This window comes from Megascapheus bottae, chromosome 22 (genome assembly GCF_031878675.1).
Source record: "Megascapheus bottae isolate mThoBot1 chromosome 22, mThoBot2.hap1, whole genome shotgun sequence".
Lineage (NCBI taxonomy): Eukaryota > Metazoa > Chordata > Mammalia > Rodentia > Geomyidae > Megascapheus > Megascapheus bottae.
The window spans coordinates 29,123,281-29,147,143 of record NC_143530.1 but is presented as its reverse complement, the minus strand read 5'-3'; the positions used below and the strand labels follow the sequence as shown (position 1 = coordinate 29,147,143).

Below are 23,863 nucleotides of genomic sequence, written 5' to 3'. Positions count from 1 at the left end.
GGGGGGGAGGGGGGATCGAACGAATGAACAAATGAAGGAAGAGAAAGAGAGAGAGAGAGAAAGAAAGGGGGAAGGAGGGAGGAAGGGAGGGAAGGAAAAGAAAGTCAGGAAAGAAAAAGAAAAGAATTCTTAAAATTAGTTAGATTATAAAGTAAAAGATTGTGAGATAAAAAATTATTTTCCACTTCACCGAACACTTAAATACCAATTTAAAAACTGAAAGTATAAGATTAAAAAATTACAAAACTTTGAAAACCAGACTCCTGAAAATATTTTAATAGCATATATTAGTTGTATAAGGAGAAGAGTTTCATTTTCATTGTGTCATTTACATACATGTATATGTATACAATATACTTGGGTCAAATTCATCTCTCTCACTTTCTCTCTCTCTCTCTCTCTGTCTCTGTCTCTGTCTCTCTTTCTGTCTCTCTCTCTCTCTCCCTCCCCCTCTCTTCTTAAAACAATGTCAACAGGTTCCATTGTTCTATTTCCATGCATTGCTATGAAGTACTTAGAATCATAGTCACCTTAGCTTACCCTTTCTTTTGGCTCTCCCCAACTGCTCCTCACCCCCTGCTGATACCTATTTTGAACATAGCCCATTTTTCTTTCATATAATTCATTTTTTTCCACTGAAACCTATTAAATAGCAGAAGGTAGGAGGGATGGGAAGAACCAAGCAGAAGATGGGTTGATCTGACTAAATTATAATGTATATGTGTGTGAATTATCATGGTGAAGGCCTTCAGTATGATAATATATGCTAGAAAATAAAAGCTATTACAGTGCCCCGACAGCTTCTTATGTGATCCTGCTTCCATCCTATTTCCTCTTTGTGCCACCAATTCCTTCATTGGTCATTTTGTTCTCATCTCTCCTCTTTCTCCATTCGTCTTCCAGTTAGCACTTAAGTGTCTCCTACAAGCTAAACAAAATTCTTCACAAAATCTCCTTTCGCATTCCTCCTTGTCCTTGAAAGAGTTGCCTGAGTTGCACCTCATCTTGTTCCTTTTCTCCTATTCCTTGCCATTGTACCCTGATTTCTGCTACCAGCATAGCTTAGAAGCTGTTCCTTCTCAAGGTCCAAGGTCACCTTTCCCAATTCACCTTGCCCCCTCATCCTCCCTTTTTATGAGCCCCCAACTCAGAAACACCGGCCCATCCTAGCACAGCTAACTAGCCACTTTTCCTTCCAAAACATTCCAACTGGAACAAAGCTTCTCCTCAGCTCACTTTTGAGTCCTATTGCTGCACCTTCTACTGGCACTCCACAGGTTCCACAAGCAGCAGCATCTAAACAACTGCACCCTCTCCACCTATCTATTGCCTACCTTCTTGTCTTTACTCCCAGAGCAGAAAAGAACTCCTTCAAGGAGGCTCCACTGCTGCTCGCTCTGCTTATGGGTCTCTCCCTCCTGTCCTCAGGCTCTAGCAACTGTGAGGCACAGATCTGTATTACAATGACCCTTCCTGTGTCCTCTATATCTGTGAGGAAAAGAGCATCTGTCATCTGTGCCTGACACAGCTCCTGGAGCATCATGGGAGCTCTGGTAGTGTGAAATGAGCAAATGAGTGGTCTCAGAAGTGGCACTTGTACAGAAGGGAAGAACTGAATGTCAAATGCTTTATCAGATCCCTGTCATAGACACAAAATTTCAGCTGTAGCTGAAAGCAGGATGCTACTGTAGTGTGCAGCCCTTTAGATCCCTGTGCCAGCCAGCTCCAGGGTCCTGGGACATCGATTTAGGCAAAGTAGATAGTGTCTCTGATGTCACAGAACTGTGTGGCAGAGAAGCCAATGCCACACAGGGCCCAGTGCTGCAGTTGGGATGAAAAAAAAGAGAGAAAAACCAGATAGGGATCACTGACAGTCTCATTGAGGTTATAGATTTATGGGCCAGGAATTTGGAGATAGGGGATGCTGGCTGGAAGTAGGATGCGGAGAAGAGGCTTCATCCAACAGAAAAGACCCCTCAGATTACAACCAGGTTAACAGGAAGATGATTTTGACTGGATTCCTGGAGGCTATAGAGGAATCTCAGAACATAACCTGGCTTCAGATCATTTCTGTGTTGTCCATTGCCCTGTATTATGTAAGGTACCAGAACGGAGTGTCATCACAGAGAAATGAATCCATCAGGCCCTGGGAAATATTGCAGTTCCCGCCTCTCTTGAGACCTTGGCTGTTTATGAGTTCCTTCACCAATCTTTGCCTGGCAGTGCTCTGCTCCCAAGAGACAAGTACCTTCCAGAAGGAAGGAAGTTCAGGGGTGTTCTGTCTACAGCAGACTATCAATTTGCATAGAACTCTACACAGGTTTCTTCCTCCCCTGAACTGGGTGGGTCAGCTCTTCTCCCAAAGGCAGGCCCTCTCAGGTTGTATTCCTGCTGCTCCAATTTGCCTCCTACATTTTGCCTAAATGTATATTTTGCCCTAATCCAGAGCAATAATCATTAATGTCCTCTTGCTCATGGACATGTGTGCCATATATTTCTGCTAAAATATCTACACTTGGCCGGGAGTTTGGCCTAGTGGTAGAGTGCTTGCCTAGCATGCACGAAGACCCGGGTTCGATTCCTCGGTACCACATACATAGAAAAAAGCCAGAAATGGTGCTGAGGCTCAAGTGGTAGAGCTCTAACCTTGAGAAAGTCCAAGGACAGTGCTCAGGCCCTGAGCTCAAGCCCACAACTGGCAAAAAAATAAAATAAAATAAAATAAAATAAAATATCTACACTTGTTTGCACCCCTTCTTTCTTTCATTAGCTCCCTCCTGTTGAACTACAACTGTGAGCTCTAGCCCACGTTTGTCCTACACCAATTGTTTCTGGCCTGTGCTTGCAGTCTTCATAATTAAGGAGAATGTTAACAGATATACACATCCAGAAACACACACACAGAGACTCACATACAGACACACTCACATTCATCATTCAGATTGGCACATGATGCTCTTCCCCTGACCTTACAAAATACTTCTGTTTATTATGCACCTACTCCCCCTTAGTCCAGCTAACAGTACCACACTGTGGGTGGCTCATTGTACAGACATGAATCTGATGGGATTTCTAATGCCTAGATTGTAGACTTATTATGAGAATTAAATGAGAACATATAATAAGTATCTGTCTAGAAGCCTAACATATACTTAGCACTTAATGACAGTTGTTGTGGGCAGTTGACTTTCTCACCATCAATGTGTTTAATTGAACATATTAATTAAATGAAGTAGAAGACAATATCTTAGACTGGGAGCATGGCCTAGTGGTAAAGCGCTTGCCTAACATGCATGAAGTCCTGGGTTTGATTCCTTGGTACCACATACACACAAAAGAGCCTGGAAGTGATGCTATGGCTCCAAGTGGCAGAGAACTAGCCTAGAGAAAGCCCAAGGACAGTGCCCAGGCCCTGAGTTCAAGCCCTAGGACTGGCAAAAAAAAGGATAATACCTTAAAATTAACATCATAGGCCCATACCTGTATCCCTAAATACTCAAGAAGCTGAGATCTGGAGGACTGAGGCTTGGAACCAGCCTAAGCAGAAAAGTTCATCTCCTATTGATCAGAAAAAAACACTGGGTTGGAGATTTGGCTTAAGAAGGTTTGGCTCAACAAGGACATACTAAATCCACTAGCAGAACAATGTTCATTGCACCACTATTTACCATAGAAAAGATATGGTACCAACCCAGATGTCCCTCACTTGATGAGTGGATCAACAAGATGTGGTATTTATACAAAATGGAATTCTATGCTGCTGTCAGAAAAAACGACATCGACCCATTTGTTAGGAAATGGAAAGACTTAGAAAAAATCATATTAAGTGAAGTAAGCCAGACTCAAAGGAGCATAGGCTCAATGGTTTCCCTCATTTGTCATAACCAGTAGAAACCTTGGGCTCTCCTAGCAGAAATTTGCAATAGAGCAAAACCTAGATACATAAGGCCATATAGTATGATGTTAAATGAGAGGACCTCTAGGGTATAGAAACAAAAGCCATATAATGAATGATTGTTGTCCTTAATGTACTATGTTATCTCTCATCTCTTTTGCTGTCCCTTGGGTATCTCATATTGTTACAATATCTCACTTTGTTATCTGATATATTGGATATATTTGTATTTGGTTATTTGAAATTGGATAGGGAAGGGGGGAAAACAAGATGAGGGGTGGGGGAGGGGTGGAGGGAAATGGGGACCAAGACATGAGAAAGGGTATCAATGTATGTGAATTAATGCACCTCCTATCTGGCAAATATAATGTAACCCTTCTTTTAATTACAATAAAAAATATATGAAAAAAGAAGGTTTGGCTCAAGGTAGAATACCACTTGTAAAGTGAATTAGTATGGAACTCTTAATTCAAACCCCAGTACTTAGAAACAAAACAACTACCATAATCAGAAAAGCCAGTAGTCTTGTCATAAAGTGGCTCTTTCAACCAGTCATTCTCATGTTTAGTTTTACATTCCAAGGACTTTGCTCTCATCCTTTCCTTGCTGTCTTTCACAAGGCATCAAGATACAAAGATATTCACTATAGAGAATGGTGATTATTCCCACTACATTCTCACAAACTGGTCCCCTAAGCCAGTACTTAATCCACAACCCTATAAAGACCATTAGTTCAGAGTTGAACTAACTCTGAATCCTAACTTATATTCTATTTCCTTCTGCTTTGTCTACTCTAAGCTCTTATTTTTTCTTCTCCAGAGCAAACCCTTTATCTCTCCCTCCTTTAGCTCTACCATGACTGCTTCAGAAACTCAAGACAATTATTCCAACCTGCATTAGAACAGTAGGTGGTCCTCAGAGCTATGTTCAGTGTCTCGTGTGTCTGGAAGGTTTGGTGCCAAAGAAAATGAACAGGTTTCCCCAGCAATGGACTTCTCCTCAGAACCCCTGAATGGCTAATGAAGATCATACATGTCCAAGAGTCTCTCTATAACTCAGGGCTCCTGAGGAGAGAAGCTGTAGGGAACACAACATCTTATTAGAGACCAGTGAAATGGCCCATGAGTTGGAAAACAAAGTAATCTCTGTAATCTGCTAGGGATAGCAGAGAGAGAAAGACAAGGTAGGCCCTGTAAGGGAAAGAGAAAAATGGAAGAAACTCAAGAGGAAAGAGTAATGAGAGGGTCAAGTTCTGCTTTGGGGCAGGGAGGAGAAGGTGAGTATTCACAAGTCAGAGAAACTTCTATGATAGGAAGTAAATGAACAAGAGACAATTGTTTCTAGTGCCTTTGCTTAGAGGACCTCAAAGTCTAGCTTCACAACTAGTATTCAGAGAGGAAAGCAAATTAATGGCACAGTCTGAGAAGAATTAGAGTTTGTTTGTTTGTTTCTGCTGAATCCTGAAATTATGGCCCTAGAACACCAATCCTTAGAGCAATCACCTTATCTATCTGCAAACCGTTTCCAGATAGATAATGATCCAATGACCTAACATCTTAGGCAAGTCACTCCTTCTCTGAGATCCTGATTTTGGAGAATTTATTCAGAAATGTACCTTCCTCCTGTAGAGGCTGAGAAACTCCCAAGAGCACTTGATAAGAACATCAGGCAGGGTGTTTATTGCATTTCTTCTCACTGGTCATTATTTCTGATTGTGCCTTAGGTCAAGAAGAAGAGAGACTGGCTCTAGAAACAGCTCTGATGTACGGAGCTAAAAAGGCCCTCAACACAGAAGGCCTTGTCAAACCTAGATCTGATGTGGACATGAACTTTGAAGTAGGAAATGCTGTGCTGGGAAAAGACTTCAAGGTCACCATCACCTTCCAGAACCATAGTTCCCACCGTTACACCATCTCAGCCTATCTCTCTGGCAACATCACTTTCTATACTGGAGTTTCCAAGATGGAATTCAAGAAGGAGACCTTTGATATCACCCTGGAACCCATGACCAGTAAGTAAACAGCAGTGTCTCTCCGGGACTTGCCACCTGGACCTCTGCCCCCTTGATAGCTGTGCCCCCCTCTTAGCTTTCTATCCAGAGATTGAGTACCTGAACCACAAAAGGAAAGTTCCTCTGCTCTAGAAAGGCCTCAGCTTACACCTTTACATCTCATAGAAGTGAGCACCAATGTTTTCAAAGCCTAGACCCCAAGAGTCATGAGGATTCAATGTCACCTTCACTTCTTGCTTCTCAACATGTGGCCCATAGACCAGTTGTGTCAACTTCCTGGATCTTGCTAGAAATGCAAACCCTCAGGCCCTACCTCTAGAGTTAGAATGTGCATATTAACAAGATCCAGGAATGGGTCTTCAGAGCCAAGTTCAGTTTAAATGATGCAGCTCAGGAAAGGAGCCCTTGGGTAAAATTCCCCAGAGGAAAGACCTTGCTGGGACTGTCCAGTAGAAATGGGATGTGGTGCTTTACCATTCAGAAGGTAGAAAAAGGATCTCCAAGCTCTGGGAGCAAACTATTTATCTGATTGATTAACTGATTACTTTCCCTCTTTATATTTTTGCCAATCCTGGGGCTTGAAGTTAGGGCCTGGGCACTGTCCTTGGACACTTTCTGCTCAAGGTTAGCACTCTGCCACTTGAGCCACAGTAACACTTCTGGCTTTTTCTGTGCATGTGGTACTGAGGAATCAAACCCAGGTCTTCATGCTTGCTAGGTGAGGATTCTACCACTAGGCCACTCTCCAGGCCCCTAACTAATCAGTGCTTAGGATCAAACCTGAGACCTTGATAAGCAAGCACTCTACCACTGAGTTATATCTGTATGTATAGCCTGGTTTTTTTCAAGTGAACAATCTGATGTCCAAGAATGGCAAGATGGGATTGAGACACAGAATGTGCCAGCTGGGAGCCTGGGAAGGGTTTGCTCTCTCTGCCATCCCTCATGGGCCTTCTTTTCCTTTCTCTATTCTTCTCAGCCTCTTTTGCACACATAGCCTTCCTACTATTTTTATTATGGTGGATATATAGACTATTTTTTGCATGTCAGGATTAGGCTGGAGCATTGCAGCTACCCTGGGGATGGTCCTGTGCTTTCTGGGGTGTTAGTGTGGGGTGGGTACCATGCTGGACAACATGAGTCAATAAAAAGAAACTTTCCAGGTGGAGCATGTTTAATAAGACAGAAATGACTCAAGAGCACTTGACAGTTGGAGGCCTGGACTTCTGTTGATGTGACATGATCCAGAAAAAAAAGAAAAAAAACAATTTGCATAAAAATAACAATTTTTTCATAAAGCTAAGACAAGCGAGATTAGCATCTCTCCCACCACACACACACATGCACAGGGTGATATGCAGTTGTTCTCTAGCTTTCTGCATTTGATGGCTGTTTTTCACCCAGAACAAGCCTTCAGAAAGGTATTCTCAGAAAAATGGAAAATGATTCATAAAAGTCCTCATTCTAGAAACTTACTAGAATACAAAGAAGTGGATGTTTCTGGCTTCAGTCAAGTAGTTAACAGTTAAGAAAATCACCATGGTATTTTCTTGGGGAACTTGGGAGATTTAATATTTTTTAATCCCAAGGGGGAAGAAAGGATTCTCATAGAAAAGAACAGTCAGCATAAGGGACTGAAAAGGAAGAAAGTCCTCAGAAATGTGTAGCAACAGGAAGGCATATTTGATTTCTAAAAGCCTCAGCCTTAGCATGAAACTCATCTGCATAAAAGGCAGAATGATGTCATCCCTAGCTCTGCATCCCAGGGTAAATTGCTTAAGCAATTGAGTTCTCTTTCACCTCATCTGCTCATGGGAAATAATACCACTTACACCACGGGGTGGCCTGAGCATGGACTTACTACCTGGAAGCTTCCATTCAGGTTTGTTATAGGGATGTAGCAATTCCTACACATACAGAGCTGCTAGTCTCATGAGGAATCATACACAAAGCAATCAAATAAGTGAATGTATAGTGTGAATGTATAGGAGAATGTGAAGAAGGTTAAAAGGATACAGAAAACATCATGCTGGGGTGGGCATACTCAAGGAAAACCTACCTAGTAAATGGCATTGAGCAGATGGTATTACAGCCAAAAGAATCTACAGATACAAAGGTCTGGGGCCAAGGCATGCCTAATGTGTTCTATGAGAATCACAGAGCTAGAATGGAGAATTGCTATGGTTTGGATGTGGTTTGTACCCTTAAGGTTTATATACTTGGTCCTCAGTGTGCTGAATTTTTTTTTTTTTTTTGCCAGTGATTGGTCTTAAACTCGGGGCCTAAGCCTAAGCCTTTCTGTGCTCAAGGCTAGCTCTCTACCACTTGAGCCAGCTTTTTCTGAGCTGTTTATTGAAGTCACGTGGACATTCTTGTCGAGGCTAGCTTCAAACCACGACCCTCAGATCTCAGCCTCCTGAATAGCGAGAATCATAAGGCTAAGTCACGAGCCACAGGCTCAGAAGTGGTGAAATGTTTAAGGGGTGGTGAAATTTTTAAGTCTAGTAGCGAAAGGTCCATAAGGACATTGTCCTCAGAAGGGATTAATAGTTGTCCTGTGGAGTGAGCCAGTTCCTGGGAGAGCAGATTATTGGTGGTGGATATTTTTCAATGAGGCCACCTCATGAACTTAGACCCCTCTGCAATGGGACAGTCCCCTGTATGTTCATCTAAAATGGGAGGACAAAGCCAGAGTACCAGCACCATGCTGGCATTTGGACCCTCAAGCCCCTAGGATTGTGAATCAGATAAATCTCTTCCAGAACTCAGGGACTGGGCATCATTCCTTAACTTATTCATTCAAGGCTGGTGCTCTACCACTTGAGCCACAGCTCTATTTTGGGGCATTTTATGATTAATTGGAGAGTCTCTTTTTTTTGCTTTATTTTTTTAATTGTAATTAGTAAAAGGGTTACATGATATTTGCCAGATAGAAGGTGCATTAATTCACGTACATTGATACCCTTTCACATGTCTTGGTACCCGTTTCCCTCCCCCCCACACCCCCCACCCGTCTTGGTTTTTCCCCCCTTCCCTATCAAATTTCAAATATCCAAATACAAATAAATTCAATATATCAGATAACAAAGTGAGATACTATACCAATATGAGATAACCAAGGGACAGCAAAGGAGATGAGAGACAACATAGTACATAAGGACAACAATCATTCGTTATATGGCTTTTGTTTCACTATCCTGGAGGTCCTTTCAATTAGCTTCACATTATATGTCCTTATGTATCAAGATTTTGCTCTATTGCAAATCTCTGCTAGGAGAGCCCAAGGTTTCTACTGATTATGACGAATGAGGGAAACCATTGAGCCTAAGTTCCTTTGAGTCTGGCTTACTTCACTTAATATGATTTTTTTCTAAGTCTTTCCATTTCCTAACAAATGGGGCGATGTCATTCTTTCTGACAGCAGCATAGAATTTAATTGGAGAGTCTTATAGACTTTCTTCTGCTAGCTTGGAATCATGCCATTTGTATATGACCAAACTTAGGTTTTGAAAGTCCACTTGGCTGTTGTGGAGGAGGCAAGGCTGAAACTTATAGACCAGGTAAAGGATGAGAGGATGGCAATGATTCTGGTGATAAGAATGGGTGAGGTAAGAACTAGTCTGATGTGGGTATATTCTGGAGGGAGGGCCCACCTGATTGGCTGATGGATTTTATTTATGTGTGAGAGAAGAAGGAAACAAATTGCAGCTGGTAGATATGACCATGTGCATGCTTTGCACATGGTCAGCTCTCAGTATATGTTAACTTTCAACACTGTGAGAAACTGAGGTTGAATGGATGAGTACAAGGTCAGAAACAGCAGTCAGGTGATCACAAGAAGCCAGTGGATGGGAACTTAGGCACCAAGTGCCCCCCCTTTTATCCATGTTATTACTGTAGTCCAGATGGCACCTACATAAAGAGCTAAATATTAGTCCTTTCCTTACCACAAACATCCTGTCTGTCCAACTTCCTTCCTTCTCTCTTTAACCCAATTAAAGAATGAATTTATATAAGTTAGAGGGCTGAAATGGTACAATATATTGCCATACTTAGTCATACACATAAGAACAGGTGACCAAACCCAAGGCTTAGTCAGGATTAACTCATCTCTCACCCACTCAGACCAGCCTAGGGCTTGTCCTGAATAATTTAAAAAGAATTAGAAACTTCCTTGCCAGACACTGGTTGCTCATGCCTGAAATTCTAGGTCAGGAGGCTGAGATCTCAGGACCATGGTTAGAAATCAACCTGGGCAATGAAATCTGCAAGACTCTTCTCTTCAATTAATTACCAAAAAGTTAGAAGTATAAGCTATAGCTTAAATGGCAGTGCTCAAACCTTGAGTGAAAGAAAAGAACAGAGCCTAGGCTGGAGTTCAAGCCTCAAGGCAAACACACACACACACACACACACACACACACACACACACACAACTTCATTTACTAATTTGCTCAATGGCATTAAATGCATGTAATAAGCTGCATATTGCAATACCGAACTTGCAATATTTTGCAAAAAATCACATACTTCAGTCAAGCATTTTGAGGTTCCTCTATTGCAAAGAAGGTTCTCCAAGTAGAAAGGGAGGTAGATTTTGCAGACTGAAGATGAAAGGGATTATGGGGGCTGGAGTCAAGGAGACTCTAAACCTCCCAGTACCTTCAAAGGTGTTATCATTTCCACTTGGCTATATTTAGTTTTCTTTGCTTTTTGGAAAAGAGATGAGGCAGCTCAAGTCTGTGTCTCCTTGGCTTTCCCCAGACACCCTAAATGATGTTGGCAGCTTCCCAGCTCTGCCGCTCATAGAATGAAAATCTATTCCTCCTTCTCTTGCCACGTTTAATAAACTTTATCTAGAACAATTTCTTGTGCAGTGGCAGAACATAGCACTTACATAATGCACTATTTCAGGAGCACTGTTCTCTTGGGCTCTGAAGTACAGTCCTGTTTCTTTAGTGCTGTGATTTAAGGAATGTGCAACTTCTAAGAAAGCTGACAATATAGGGGTAGCAGGATGCTCTATTAGGATGGGTAGAGAGGAGGCAGGTGTATCCCACCAGTCTACAGAAATGTAGTGGTGAAACCACTTTAGAAATAGCCAGAGAAAGTGCATTTTTAAAAATTTATTAATGGAAGCAGCTGCCAAGCCTGACACTTTGCCATTCCATCCTTCAGATCTGGAGATATGGAAAATAGGCCCCATGTGTGCATGTGAGGTTGTATGCAATGGAGGGAGGGCTGGGGCTGGGAAAAAAACCACAGAAGGAGCAAGGTCTAAGATCCAAAAAACACAGTAGGAAAGAAACATTCAAAATCCAGTACCATTTAGGGGCTGAGGTGAAAGCAAGGCCATTGGCTCTGAGTAGAATAGCACTATGCCAGGAATCGAATCAGCCAAGCTAGTTATTGGATGCTTATCATTTATGGACAATGCATTCAAATGATCTTTGTAGATAGGGAGGCTGCTGCTTTGATCTGAGATAGTCCTGGGCATGGTAAAATGCCTGACAGCACCCTTGGCCTCTACCACAAGAAGCCAGTAACCAGGAGCAACCCACTCCCAAGTCCAGAAAGGTGTTCATATATTGCCAAAGGAGCTCTAAAAAGGACCACTGTAAATTGTCACCCCTTGACAACCACCAGTTGGGCAGCCTTTCTAGTGGGCCAGGGATTGATGGGTTACTGAGACATAAGAACTTCTATTTTAAGACTCTTAACTGAGCCCTTAACTGAGTCTTAACTGAGACTCTTAACTTCACCCACCCTCTTCCATGTTAGATCTTCCTGTGTCTTGGAGATTTTTCAAACTTGAAGAGATAGTACCCAGGATCTGATTCAGAGGTGTGATAGATTAGAGAACCTGTATTTCTAATGTGTTGCTGCTGGTGCTGGTCTAATAAGCACACCTTGAGTGGAAGACAGCTCAAGGGTTGTTTGTGAGGCTGATTTTGCAGGGAACCCTGTCTGTTGGAATCATGTTTCCCAGTACTGACGTCATGTGAGCAATTTTGAAAAGTAATATTAGCCCCATGATCAAACACATGTATAGTATCTGCCCTGAGTTAAATCACCCAATAAAAAAAAAACAAAGAAAACAAAAACATTAGTGTAAGGGTCTCCCTGATCAGTGTTATCGATCTGAGTGGGGGTCTACATACCAGGTCCCCAGAAGTCCCCAGGGGGTGCAAGACTGAGAACCGGGGCTAGACCCCCCCCCGCAGACTCTGGGAGCACTGTCTGAGCTAAAGGTCTTCTCTGGGCTTCTGGAGGCCAAGGGTTGCCACAGATGCAACCCAGATATGAGCATCCTACACCTATGAATTGCATGGGAATAGTCTATCACCAAGGCAACAGGGACAGAAGCTCTCCCAGTGCCTGGCACTTGCTCTTCTCTTCTACAAGCAGCATCCCACCCCTTCCCAGGATTGCTGCTCATTGCAGCAGGCTAAACTGACCTATCTCTGCAGTTAAATGACCCACATGAGATTACTGACTTCAGTAACTTCCAAAGGAAGGAAGCATCTTTAGCAATGGACATTGGGGTAGAAGGCCATGAAAGTGTTCCATAAGTGAATGCTTATGGAGTCTGTGGCTGTGGATGGGGATGGAGGAGTGAACCACCCTTTCACCTACTGGAGATGCCAGCTGACAGGCACCACAGGTGCCATGCCTGGGCTTGGTCTGCAGAAGGACAGCTCCTGGACACCCTGAAGCTTAGGAAAATTGAAAGTGATGGGGAAAGTGGGTCAGAACTACAAAGTAAACCATCTTCAACCTGGATGGTGATTAGAGAGGACACAGGGCATCTCTTCGTCTGCCATGCCATCCTCTGTGGCTTGTCGCAACATCTGAAACTAGCCTTAAGGCAACAAGCCAGGGTTTGGCCCATAGGTCTTCTAAATTACAGCTTGGGGGGGCTGCTACAAGCAGCCTGGCACTTCATTGTTCTACATCTGTAGGTGGGGAGTGTCCTCACTCAGACCAAAACAGCCTCTATCATAACTCCCTCTGTCCTCCACTTTAAATAGCTGCTTTGCCACAGAAAAGGCAACGTTTGGAAAAACTGGGCACATTTTTACTTGCAAGGCTTCCCTGAATACTAAATTTCTAGCACATTCTTTCTTTCCCCCAAAAGCATGGGTGTTTGTCCCGAACAGCTCTTGGTCCCATTTCCTTTGACCCTTTCTGAGTTCCTGATGACTAAGATATGAATGAGGGAAGGACAGGGGAACAGGAGAGAGCAATAAGAACCCTGAATTAGGTTTTGATGACACTTGTTTCTTTGTCCTTCCAGACAAGAAAGAGGAGGTGTTGGTCAGAGCAGGCGAGTACATGAGCCAGCTTCTGGAACAGGCCTTCTTACACTTCTTCGTTACTGCTCGAGTCAGTGAGTCCATGGATATCCTGGCAAAGCAGAAGTCGGTTGTGCTAACTATCCCCAAGGTCATCATCAAGGTCAGTTCTAGCATCTCCTCTCAGATAAGAGAAAGAGGGGTGTGCATGCACATGTATGTGTTTCCTGCTTCAAAAAGTAATAATGGAGCTAGGATCTTCCTGTTCTTTGAAAGAAGCACATCACACTATATATACATAGTCACATACATATAACACTTCTCTCCAGATTTAAATATCTAGATGTGACTGCAGATATAAATATAACCTGTGGATATAAACACACTTGTGGAGGAAGAGAAAGCTGTATAATGGATACACAGACTTAGAACTCTGTGTCTCCAAAATAAAGTGGGTCAGGCAAGCCATATGCTGAGTAGAGGCCCACCTCACCCTCTCTGCATATGAGGCAGTAATATTGCTCACCAAGGGACAACTGTATGGAGTGGGATGCAGAAACTGACAAATGCAGCTGGATGACACTAGATGTTGATGGGTTTTTATCTATGAATGCCTTGCAACCAATCAGCAAGATGAAGAAATAAAGGCTTTCCAACACTCCCTGGAGTTCAGTCCTCCTTTTCCTGTCTGTAGTTCTATTACCTATCACCAACAGGGCTACGGTTCCGACTTCTGTTACTGTAGGGGTTTTTGTTCTTTTGATGAACTAGTCTAATGGTTCCTTCCCTTAAAGGCCTGAGACATCCCAGACCCACATCTGTAGTATATGTAGTCTTAACTGTAGCTCCTGGTGTCATCAAGACAGACCCATCCCTAAGACTTCTTCCTATCCTGGAAGCAAAAGTCAGAGCACTGGGAAAAGACCCTGAAGAGTGATACATCATTCTTAATCTGGGGCTTAGAGACCTTCCCTAGGGTCTGGAAAACTTTGCCCTTGAAGTGATCAGGATTCACAGATCCTGCTACTATATAATCCATGGAGTTAGAGGATAGAGTTTTATGAAGTCTTATAAGAGGCTGTGACTGTGACCTAGTGGTATTTCCTGACATACATGAAGCCATGGGTTCAATTCTTCAGTACCACAGAAAAGCTAGAAGTGGTGCTGTGGCTCAAGTGGCAGAGTGCTAACCTTTAGCAAAAAGTGTCAAGGGTGGTGTCCAGGCCCTGAGTTCAAGTCCCAAGACTAGCAAAAAAGGAGTATCATATTTAGATGGCCTTGGAATGATGACAATGTGTACCTTCAAGTCGTAGGCCCTGTATTTTAGTTTTTTTTTAATAAACTCTTGCTTGTGAGTCATTTGTGAAGATAGTAACTGTTGTGTTGTATGCAAAATGGCAGCTCCTTTGGATACTTACTGGGTGGTAGATGCTATTATCAGAATACTTTCCATACACTGTTGCATTTTTTGACATTCAGTAACTTTTTGAGGTGGGGAATACTGACATCTTCCCTCTGCACATAAAAGATCTGTGGACCAGAGAGGCTGTGCTATTTGCCTGAGGTCTCACAGCAGTAAAACTGTGGGCTTCAACTGTGAAAAGGGAATATATAAATGATGACAGGCATGCAGTTTCCAGGCAGAGCCAGAAACAAATATAAAGCAGGGAAGCAAGCATCAGGGTTGCTCTAGACATGTCCTGTGTGGGACTATGAATTCAATAACAAGAGGCCCAGGAGTCTGGGGATGCCATACCAAGGCACAACCAGACATGTCTATCCCAGTGGGCCTCTCCCAGCCCTGTGGTGGAGAGATCTTGGGCAGCTCTCCTCAACACATAGAGCAAGGCTCATGCCTGTGCTAAGTCCTGAGTCTTCAGCACCAGAGACAGGGCCTGTGTGCTGACTTGATTACAAAGCAATGGTTTGTCCCTGCAGAGGTCTCAGGGGAAACTTTTCCATGATGTGGAGAGCTCCAGCCACAGCATAAAATAGAGTTTAATTGCACCACTGATAATAAACTGGATGTATGAAAGCAACTGATATCTTTGATCTTTTAGGCATTACTAATTTGAAAGGCTGTTTGCTCCTTTCTTTTGAATTTCCTTAAAGATTTGTCTTCATTTCCCCAGTGGAAAAGCAGAAACACCTTATCCCATGAGGATGCTGGTTCTGGAGATATCTGATTTAGAGTTAGGAGATTTGATTTGGCTGAGAATCCAGTGCAGGACTGACAGAAATCTCTGGCTTCTCTTGAGAACCCAGGAGATGAGACATTGTTACATAGGCCTTAACAATTAACTTCCTTAAGCCCAGGATAAACTAAACAGGGTGCCAAGGGACAATATAAGGAAAATGCCAGTTCAGGGCCACCCGGTTGTGACAGGTCACCATACACTAGACCTGAACATAACAACCTACAGGAGAAATGAGATACAAAGCTATGAGCTATGTGTACAGACTGCAGCCCTTAGCCTAAAAGTACTCATGGTGTGTGTGGGGGGGGGGGAACTTGAGGAAACAGAAGAGGAGAGAGAGAAAAGAGAGGTTGGAGAGGAGGAGAAACAGTAAGAAAATACTACATATTACAATGGGGAATTCAGAGAAATGAGTCAGAGAAATGGCACAAAACAAAAGTTGAAGAGGGAACTAGATATACTGAAAGTGTAAACCCCATGTCAGCTCAGAGGCCTGGAATTCTACAAGATGTGTCCCGAAGTTCAAGGAAGATGCAGTTATGGTTTGCAAACCATGGTCATATTGAGTGAGCAGTTCTCTATTGTCATATTTATAACTCATTACCATCCTACAGAGTTGGGATGAAGTCTTCATTTTACAGAGGCCCAGATAGAACAGTACTTTGTAGCATAATTTTCAAAACATGGGTCCTGGAATTGAACTGCAGACTTCAGAGCTGCTTTCTATACGGAGTATCTGTTTACCTATGGTTAAATCATGGGACCTTCTTTCCTCCCCTCTCTCCTCTCTTTCCTCTCTTTCTTTCATTCTCCCCTGCCTCTCTTCAAAGTCTCTGCCCATTACTTATAGGACTCTCCAGTTCAGCCTCATCACTGGGATTGCCCACAAGGTAGAATCTAACTCTTCATATCTAATTCCCTTTCAAGAGCAAACCACAGTAGAGTACCAGTGGCTCACTCACACCTGTAATCCTAGCACTCAGGAGGCTGAGCTCTGAGGATCACAGTTCTGTCAGCCTGAGCAGAAAAGCCCATGATATTACCATCAAAAAGCTGGAAATAGAGCTATGGTTCAAGTGAGAGCCCAGGTACTGAGAGCCCAAGTATTCATGCGCATGTGCACACACACATGCACAGAGTGGCGGTGGGGAGGTGTCTCAACCTGGAACAATATTGGGTCCACTTATCTGCATCCAAGTCACCATCAACAAAATATGTATATCAGTAGCCACACCCTCTCGTGTCCCGATGGGCTCCATCTTGAGTGTCATCCTTCATCCCCATGGCAGTAAGATGGAGTTGGTTCTCCATTAACTATTTCCGGCATCTTCCATGCTTGAGTCAAGTGCGATCCTCATACAGGAAATGGCAGGGAGAGGCGTTCATGAAACTTTCATGAGCATATATCTCTTTCCCTGTGCTATCAAAATATTTTGATGAGAAAAATATATTTTATTAAAAGCAGACATGAATTTTTTCTCTGCTTTCTTATGTGTTGATTTTCTTCAGCTGCTTTAAGTCAGGAAAAGGCTTTTTAGCATTTTGTTAATGGCTTGTGGAGGAGGGGGTTTGAGAGAGAGAAAGGAGGAAAGGAGAGAGGGAATGAAAAAGAGGAAGAGAAAGAGATAGAAAGTATGTGTGTGTGTGTGTGAGAGAGAGAGAGAGAGAGAGAGACACAGAGACAGAGACAGAGACAGAGAGACAGAGAGAGAGACAGAGAAAGAGAGTGAAAGGAACCAAGGTCTCAACCTCCCCTTTGATGGCCCACCCCCAATTCCCCAGTGACCTAACTTCCACCCACTAGGCCCCACCTTCAAAAGGCCTCACCCCAGGCTGGGACTAAGCCTTTAACATAAAAACATTTAAGTTCTAAACCATGGTACCCTTCACGTCTCCAGCTTCTCTCTGTTAATGGCCATATCCTAGATGCCAGGATTCAGTCTTGGCCTGCCCTTCAAAGGGAGGCCAAGAACAGGAAAAGTGGAAGGAAGATAAGATCTCTACTTTTCCATGGCTCTCTTCTCTGTCCCCAAGAAACTGAAGCCACATCAGCTTCCCAGCCCCAACCAAGAAGCAATGAGTGAAGAAGAGCTCCCAGTCATCCAGGAAACGTTGTCTCCTTTTCAGCCTCAGATGCAATACATGCTGGTATATTTCAGAGGATGCATCGTCTGAAGATAACATTGAATCATTCCAGAGAGCTCAAGGGATGGTCTCAAGGACACACACACACACACACACACACACACACACACACACACACACACACAGTGTAGGCTCTGATTCTTCAGATCCAGAGTCCAGCTTGTTTTCTCTTCAACATCACATGGAAGAAGAATGAATGTCACTGTGTGTGAATAAGCACTCAACATGCACATGCTTGCCAGACCTCACAAGTGTACCCCTCACACAGTCACAGGTCATCTATGAGGGAAGTAAAAGACATCTGAAAGGTTGTGTCATGAGCACATCTTGAGTAAAGTTTACTCCCCTGAAGGCCCCAAGGGAGGCACCACCAGGCATGAGTTCACCTAATCCAGGTGTTAACTGCTTCAATTCAGAGCTGGTTGGTTATGGAAAGCAATCGCTCCTAATCATAAAATGGGTGTGCTCAGCCAGCCAGGAGAGCACATTATAGTCTCCTGTCTATGAGAAAGCCCTGACAATCTGAGAGAACACTTCCATTTCTCCCATCAACACAGCCATCAACGCAGCTGTGCACTTTTGTGCATTTCAGAAGAAAAAAATCAGACACTGAGGATACCTAAAACTTAATTTGCTCTGTGTATTTCCTGTTCTTAAAAAAAAAAGAGAGATACACATCTAGGATGACCAATCCAATGTATCTGTCATGTCAATTCCACTATGTTTGGGCTACTAGATATTTTTGAAAAAAAATGTTATCTTTGTATTAGCCCTAAATTGATATTTCTAGTACCGTCAGGAGGTATATATCAAGGCTCCAAATCCATCTTGTCCCATTTCAGTCTGGTGTAGGGATCTAACTCTTTCCTCCAGAAAGTCAAAAAGAAAGAGACGGGTGATTGATGTGTTTTCAACTTTAGTCAAGGGTCAGCTTGTAATCCTTGTCCTCAATGAATGGTTTAGTGATAGCATAAAAAGCTAACACTGCCAATGACTCTGCAGTAAATTGCAGAAAATTAAAGAAGCTATTCTTGCAAAAGAAAGTTACTATTTTTATCTCTTATCTGTCAGAGATCACAGTATAGGGAATGTTAGAAGAAAAAAAAAGACCTAGAGTTATATCCAAGTTGGTTCTGCCAATTTACTGGCCCTACAAGCATTTTACTTGTAATCTAAGTTTTGGTTCATGCCAATATAATGAGGATTTATAATGTCCACTTCCATGCCAATAGGGCCATATGAGTGCAAGAAGATAATGTAGAAAAATGATAAGCAGAGATTTGCAATAGAGCAAAACCTAGATACATAAGGCCATACAGTATGACGATAAACAAAAGGACCTCTAGGATATAGAAACAAAAGCCATATAATGAGTGATTATTGTCCCTAATGTACTATGTTATCTCTCATCTCTTTTGCTGTCCCTTGGTTATCTCATATTATTACAGTATCTCACTTTGTTATCTGATATATTGGATATATTTGTATTTGGTTATTTGAAATTGGATAGGGAAGGGGGGAAAACAAGATGAGGGATGGGGGTGGGAGGAGGGAAATGGGGACCAGGACATGAGAAAGGGTATCAATGTATGTGAAGTAATGCACCTTCTATCTGGCGAATATAATGTAACCCTTCTATTAATTACAATAAAAACTATATTTAAAAAATGATAAGCACAGTGCTTGCATCACTAAATTAAACAGTAAATAAATCTAGATTACTTTGTAGCAGTAATAATAGTAGTAGTAGTAGTAGTAGTTGTTGTTGGTGGTGGTGGTGGTAAGTAGAGTCCATGTAAAGTAGGGTTAAGCAATGGTCTGGTACCAGATGATAGTTATATCTTATATACTCATTCTATGAACTCAAGCAAGTTACATAACTTTTTGTGCCCAGTTTTCTCATCTGCAAAAAAAAGGCCCATAGTATGTAGCCCATACTTTTGCAAGAGTAAGAGCAGCACAGGTACTGGAGCCTGGGGATGAGAGTTTACAAATAAGCAATTGATTCATACCAGCAGTGACCATGGCACAAGTAGGAGGGAAGAGATCTAATTTCCAGTCATACATCTAAGACATGATTGAAAGTGGTTGAAATAAGAACTGCTAGTGCTTGCCATGAATTGTGTGAATCAAATTGCCAACTTCGTTCATTTTCACTGCCTCAAACTTTTTTCTTCCAGTTAGTTGGATTTTTGAATTGTTATACATTTTGTGAAGCATGTAATAAGTGGATTACAGTATTTCCTTCCCCCACCAAAAAAGTGTATCTGTGTGTTAGTGACTGCTTACCAGAGAATCAAAGTAGCTTCTCACTATCATGAAATGTATGAAAGTTAAGAATTTGGTGTGTCAGTATTGCTGAATGAAATTTGATTGGGAAAGATATCATATTATAGGTTTTTACTGAAATTTTTTAAGAAAAACAAATAGTGGGAAAATATCAAAGCTTTCAAGTTCTGTGTTGTGGCTTCAGATAGAGCATCTTTTCTCTCACTGTGTAATAGATAAACTTCTTCATGAAAGATTCTGCTGACCTACCATCCCTATATTGCCTAAATTCTCCCTTTATTTAAAGTATTATGAGAACAGGAAAAGTCAGAAATATGATTGTGCTGCTGAAGCATTGTTTTACGGAACCAAAGCAAAGGGAGCTGTGCAGAAATCGGGGAGGGTTTAAACAAGGCAAACAGGCCTTTTCTCCATAAAAACAGTCACTGTTGTCAGCATTTCATGGTCATTATAGCTTATGTCTGTGCTTTAGCATCATCTGAGTCAACACATGGCATGGAAACACTGGAGGTGAGAAATGACACTGCCATTTATACTTCCCAAGCAGGGACATTGGCGAAATTTTTCTCCTGAGGTTGATTTGAGTTTGTAAGCTTCAATGTCATCTCAGTGGTCAGAGATAAAGGTTAAATTCTGTGTGAAGAAGACAAATGTCAGGAAAAAAAACAACAACAACACTGAGACTTGATTAACTAATCAAAGAAACACAGCACAACTAATCGATGAGTAGAAAGTCCCTGTTCCTCTCTTATCCCCTCGCTCTCCCCATCTTTCCTCCAACTCCAGTATTGGGGAAATCTAGGCAGTACAGATCTACCTCTGCCACCAGGTAATTACAGAGATAAATTCTGGCAGGTCTGCTAGGCCTCAGGGAAGAATGGTTTGGATTGCTTTGTTTTTGCTGAGTATGTTGTCTTTTCCTGCTCCTCTGGCCATATTGTCTTGAGCAATTAGTTCAAGTTTTTTCATTACAGTTGTATACTTGAGTCCTAAATGGACCATAGCTTCAGATTCTCATGCATAATACTTACTTTATTTCTCTGAACTAGTTCTCTCTTTCATAAAATGTCATGCAAGCCTCCATAGTCCTTGTTCTTCTTAAGAGACCACTAGTATTCTATGATTCCTGAGTTCCTTAGAGTTGATACAATTTCAGCCCTGGTATTAGGGGGCTTGTGTGAAAATGTATGTGAATGTTTATGGTTCTTAGCTGGAGCTGGTTCTTAGCAATCAAAAAGAGTGCTGGAAACAAATGCATTAAAGATTTCACCACCGAGGATGATAATTGGGGGTCAGTTGTATTGAAGTCCCCAATGGTTAAAGTACTGACTTTCCTAAACCATACAATCCATGTTCTTTTTTTTGTGTGTGGGTCATGGGGCTTGAACTCAGCCTGGGCACTGTCCCTGAGCTCTTAAACTCAAGGCTACGGCCCTACCCCTGGGCCTGGATGCTGTCCCTGTGCTCTTCAGCTCAAATCTACCACCCTACCCTTGAGCCAAGCCCCACTTCCCATTTTCTAGAGGTTAATTGGAGATAAGAGTCTTAGGTCTTTTTGTGCCCAGGCTGGCTTTGAACATGGATCCTCAGATCTCAGCCTCCTGAGTAGCTAGGATTACAGGCATGAGCTGCTGTGCCTGGCACAATCCATTTTCTTTAGGCATGCATGCTGTTGTCACCTTAGTAACCTTTGTCGGTCCACCTGTAATCACCCGAACCCATCTATCTATCCACTGTCCCCTCAGAAAATAAGATCATGAATGTGATAAATTAAGGGACTGGCTAAAAAGTTCATTTTTCTGCTAGGCTTTGTGAAAAACACATAGGCATAAAGTTAGTTACAAACCATGACGTGCCTATCAAAGCCCTAAGATTCTGTTCTTGCCTGGAACGTCAGTAAGCAAGGGGAACTCTATTCTTTCTAAAGAATGGTTCCTGTGCATTCCTGTGCATTTGCTCTCCTAGAGAGCTGGAGAAATGATGAGTAATAATGGCTGGTTATTGCAGAGAAAATCCAGGCAACCAGAAAATTCCATTTTTAAACAATTTATCTAGCTTAACAGGTATTAATTGGGGACTGGCGAAGTATCGAGAGTTAAAAGTAGACTGAAATCTAAGGCAAGTAAACTATCCAGGGTGCTGTTACTTGGAAAGAACCCAAGCCATAATGCATTCAGTCCTTTCCATGAACCCAGTAGAAGTTGCTTTATATAATATCTCATTCCATCCCATTCCAGCAAAGAAGAAACTATCATCATCATCAACACCACCATCATCATCACTATCTTCATCACCACCACCCTCACTATCACCAACATTACCATTACCTTGCTCTTAAGTGACATGGCCTTGTGTAAATCCACCTACTTGCCTACCATAGCTCCAAAACAGATAAACAGATTTTAGAACCATCTGGCTACTTTCCAGCACTGGAAAAGCACAAACATAGAAGAATGAGGCACAAAGCAAACAGCCTAAGGGATAATAATAACAATAATAATAATAAACAATGATAATGATAGTAGCATTTTGAATACACCATCTCAGACAAATGGCCTTCTTGGTTTAGAGACAAGAAAACTGAGTCTCAGGAAGTTGGAACAAGTCATCCAAAGCACAGCTCGTTAGTAAGGGTGGAAGCTAGGGTCAAACTTGCGTCATCTCACATGATTCTAGTCACCTACTTGACTGCTTTGAACTACGATGGATAAGCTTATCCACAAGTAGCCTTATATCTTTCTGGACTCAGAGGTGATGACTGCAGATTAAACCTCTTCCCCTGAGTTTAGTGTTTCAAGTCCTCTGGTTCAATAGGAAGGACACTTCCTGTCTCCTTAGACATCTTTCCTCATCCTTGGAAGGCAAAAGTCTTTCTCATCCTGGCAGGAAATTTCAGTCCTTTGTAGCCACAGAGTTCACTGAGCAGCCATCACTGAGGAAATCTGTGAGTACATGTGTGTACTCCTACCTCCCATTGAGAGAGAAGCCCATGGCTGTGACCATTAATCTGAGCTCTAATTAGGACCGCTTTTATAATGAGGCAGAAAATGTACTTCTAATTAGCAGTTTCCCAACTTTTCCTCCATGCGTATCTCCCAGTCAAAACAACATGCTCTCTTCACACTGGCTGCACTGCTGAAATAAATAAAGAACCTTCCTATAAAACTTCAGCCAAAGTGGAATATGGCTAAGGAGACAGGGAGAAAGAAAGGAGACAGCAGAAAGGTTTTCTTTCTAACTGATGAGCTGTGTTCTTCCTTGATTTGTTTCTTAGGTCCGAGGCTCTGCCATGGTTGGTTCAGACATGATTGTGACTGTTGAGTTCACCAACCCTTTAAATGAAAGTTTGCGAAACGTCTGGATGTACTTGGAGGGTCCTGGAGTGATTAGAACCAAGAGGAAGATGTTCCAGTAAGTACTGAGAGGGAGGGGAAAAGTCATTGTGGGGCATGGAAGCGCTCCTTCTCTATCAGTCTTTTCCACTCCTACATCTAATCCCCAATGAAAATGAAGCTGCTACCTCTTCATGGATCATTCAGTGCCCATGATATATCAAACGCAACGCTAAAAGGTGTCTACTTTTACAAATTCTTTCTTTCCAACTCTATTTCTCAGACTTTATAACCCAATCACAGTCTGGATAACTGTTACTCTCAGTTGCTTTTCTTTTCTTTGAATTAAAAAGAGACTTGGCTCCATCCTGAGGACCAAAGACTACATCAGACTCTAATAATGTAAATGGAAGCCAAGTACTGGTGGCTCATACCTGTAATCCTACCTATCCAGTGAGACTGAGATCTGAGGATACTGGTTCAAAGCCAGTCCAGACAGAAAAGTCAATGAGGCTCTTATCACTAATTAGCCAGCAAAAGAACAAGTAGAGTTGTGGCACAAGTGGTTGAGCACCAACATTAAGCAAAAAAGCCAAGTGAGTTCAAGCCCCTGTGCAAACACAAAATGATGATGATGATGATGAGGAGGAGGAGGAGGAGGAGGAGGAGGAGGAAGAAGAGGAGGAGGAGGAGGGAGA

General features: G+C 42.4%; 1 protein-coding gene across 1 annotated transcript in view; it reads left to right on the top strand.

Annotated features, from left to right (window-relative positions):
- F13a1 (coagulation factor XIII A chain) overlaps window positions 1–23,863 on the top strand; it is a 181,570-nt gene that overhangs the window by 148,697 nt on the left and 9,010 nt on the right. Inside the window, exons 12-14 of the mRNA XM_090356424.1 lie at window positions 5,619–5,906; window positions 13,204–13,364; window positions 23,108–23,244. Of these exons, the coding sequence (XP_090212550.1) occupies window positions 5,619–5,906; window positions 13,204–13,364; window positions 23,108–23,244 (586 nt within the window). The remainder of the gene's footprint in view (window positions 1–5,618; window positions 5,907–13,203; window positions 13,365–23,107; window positions 23,245–23,863) is intronic.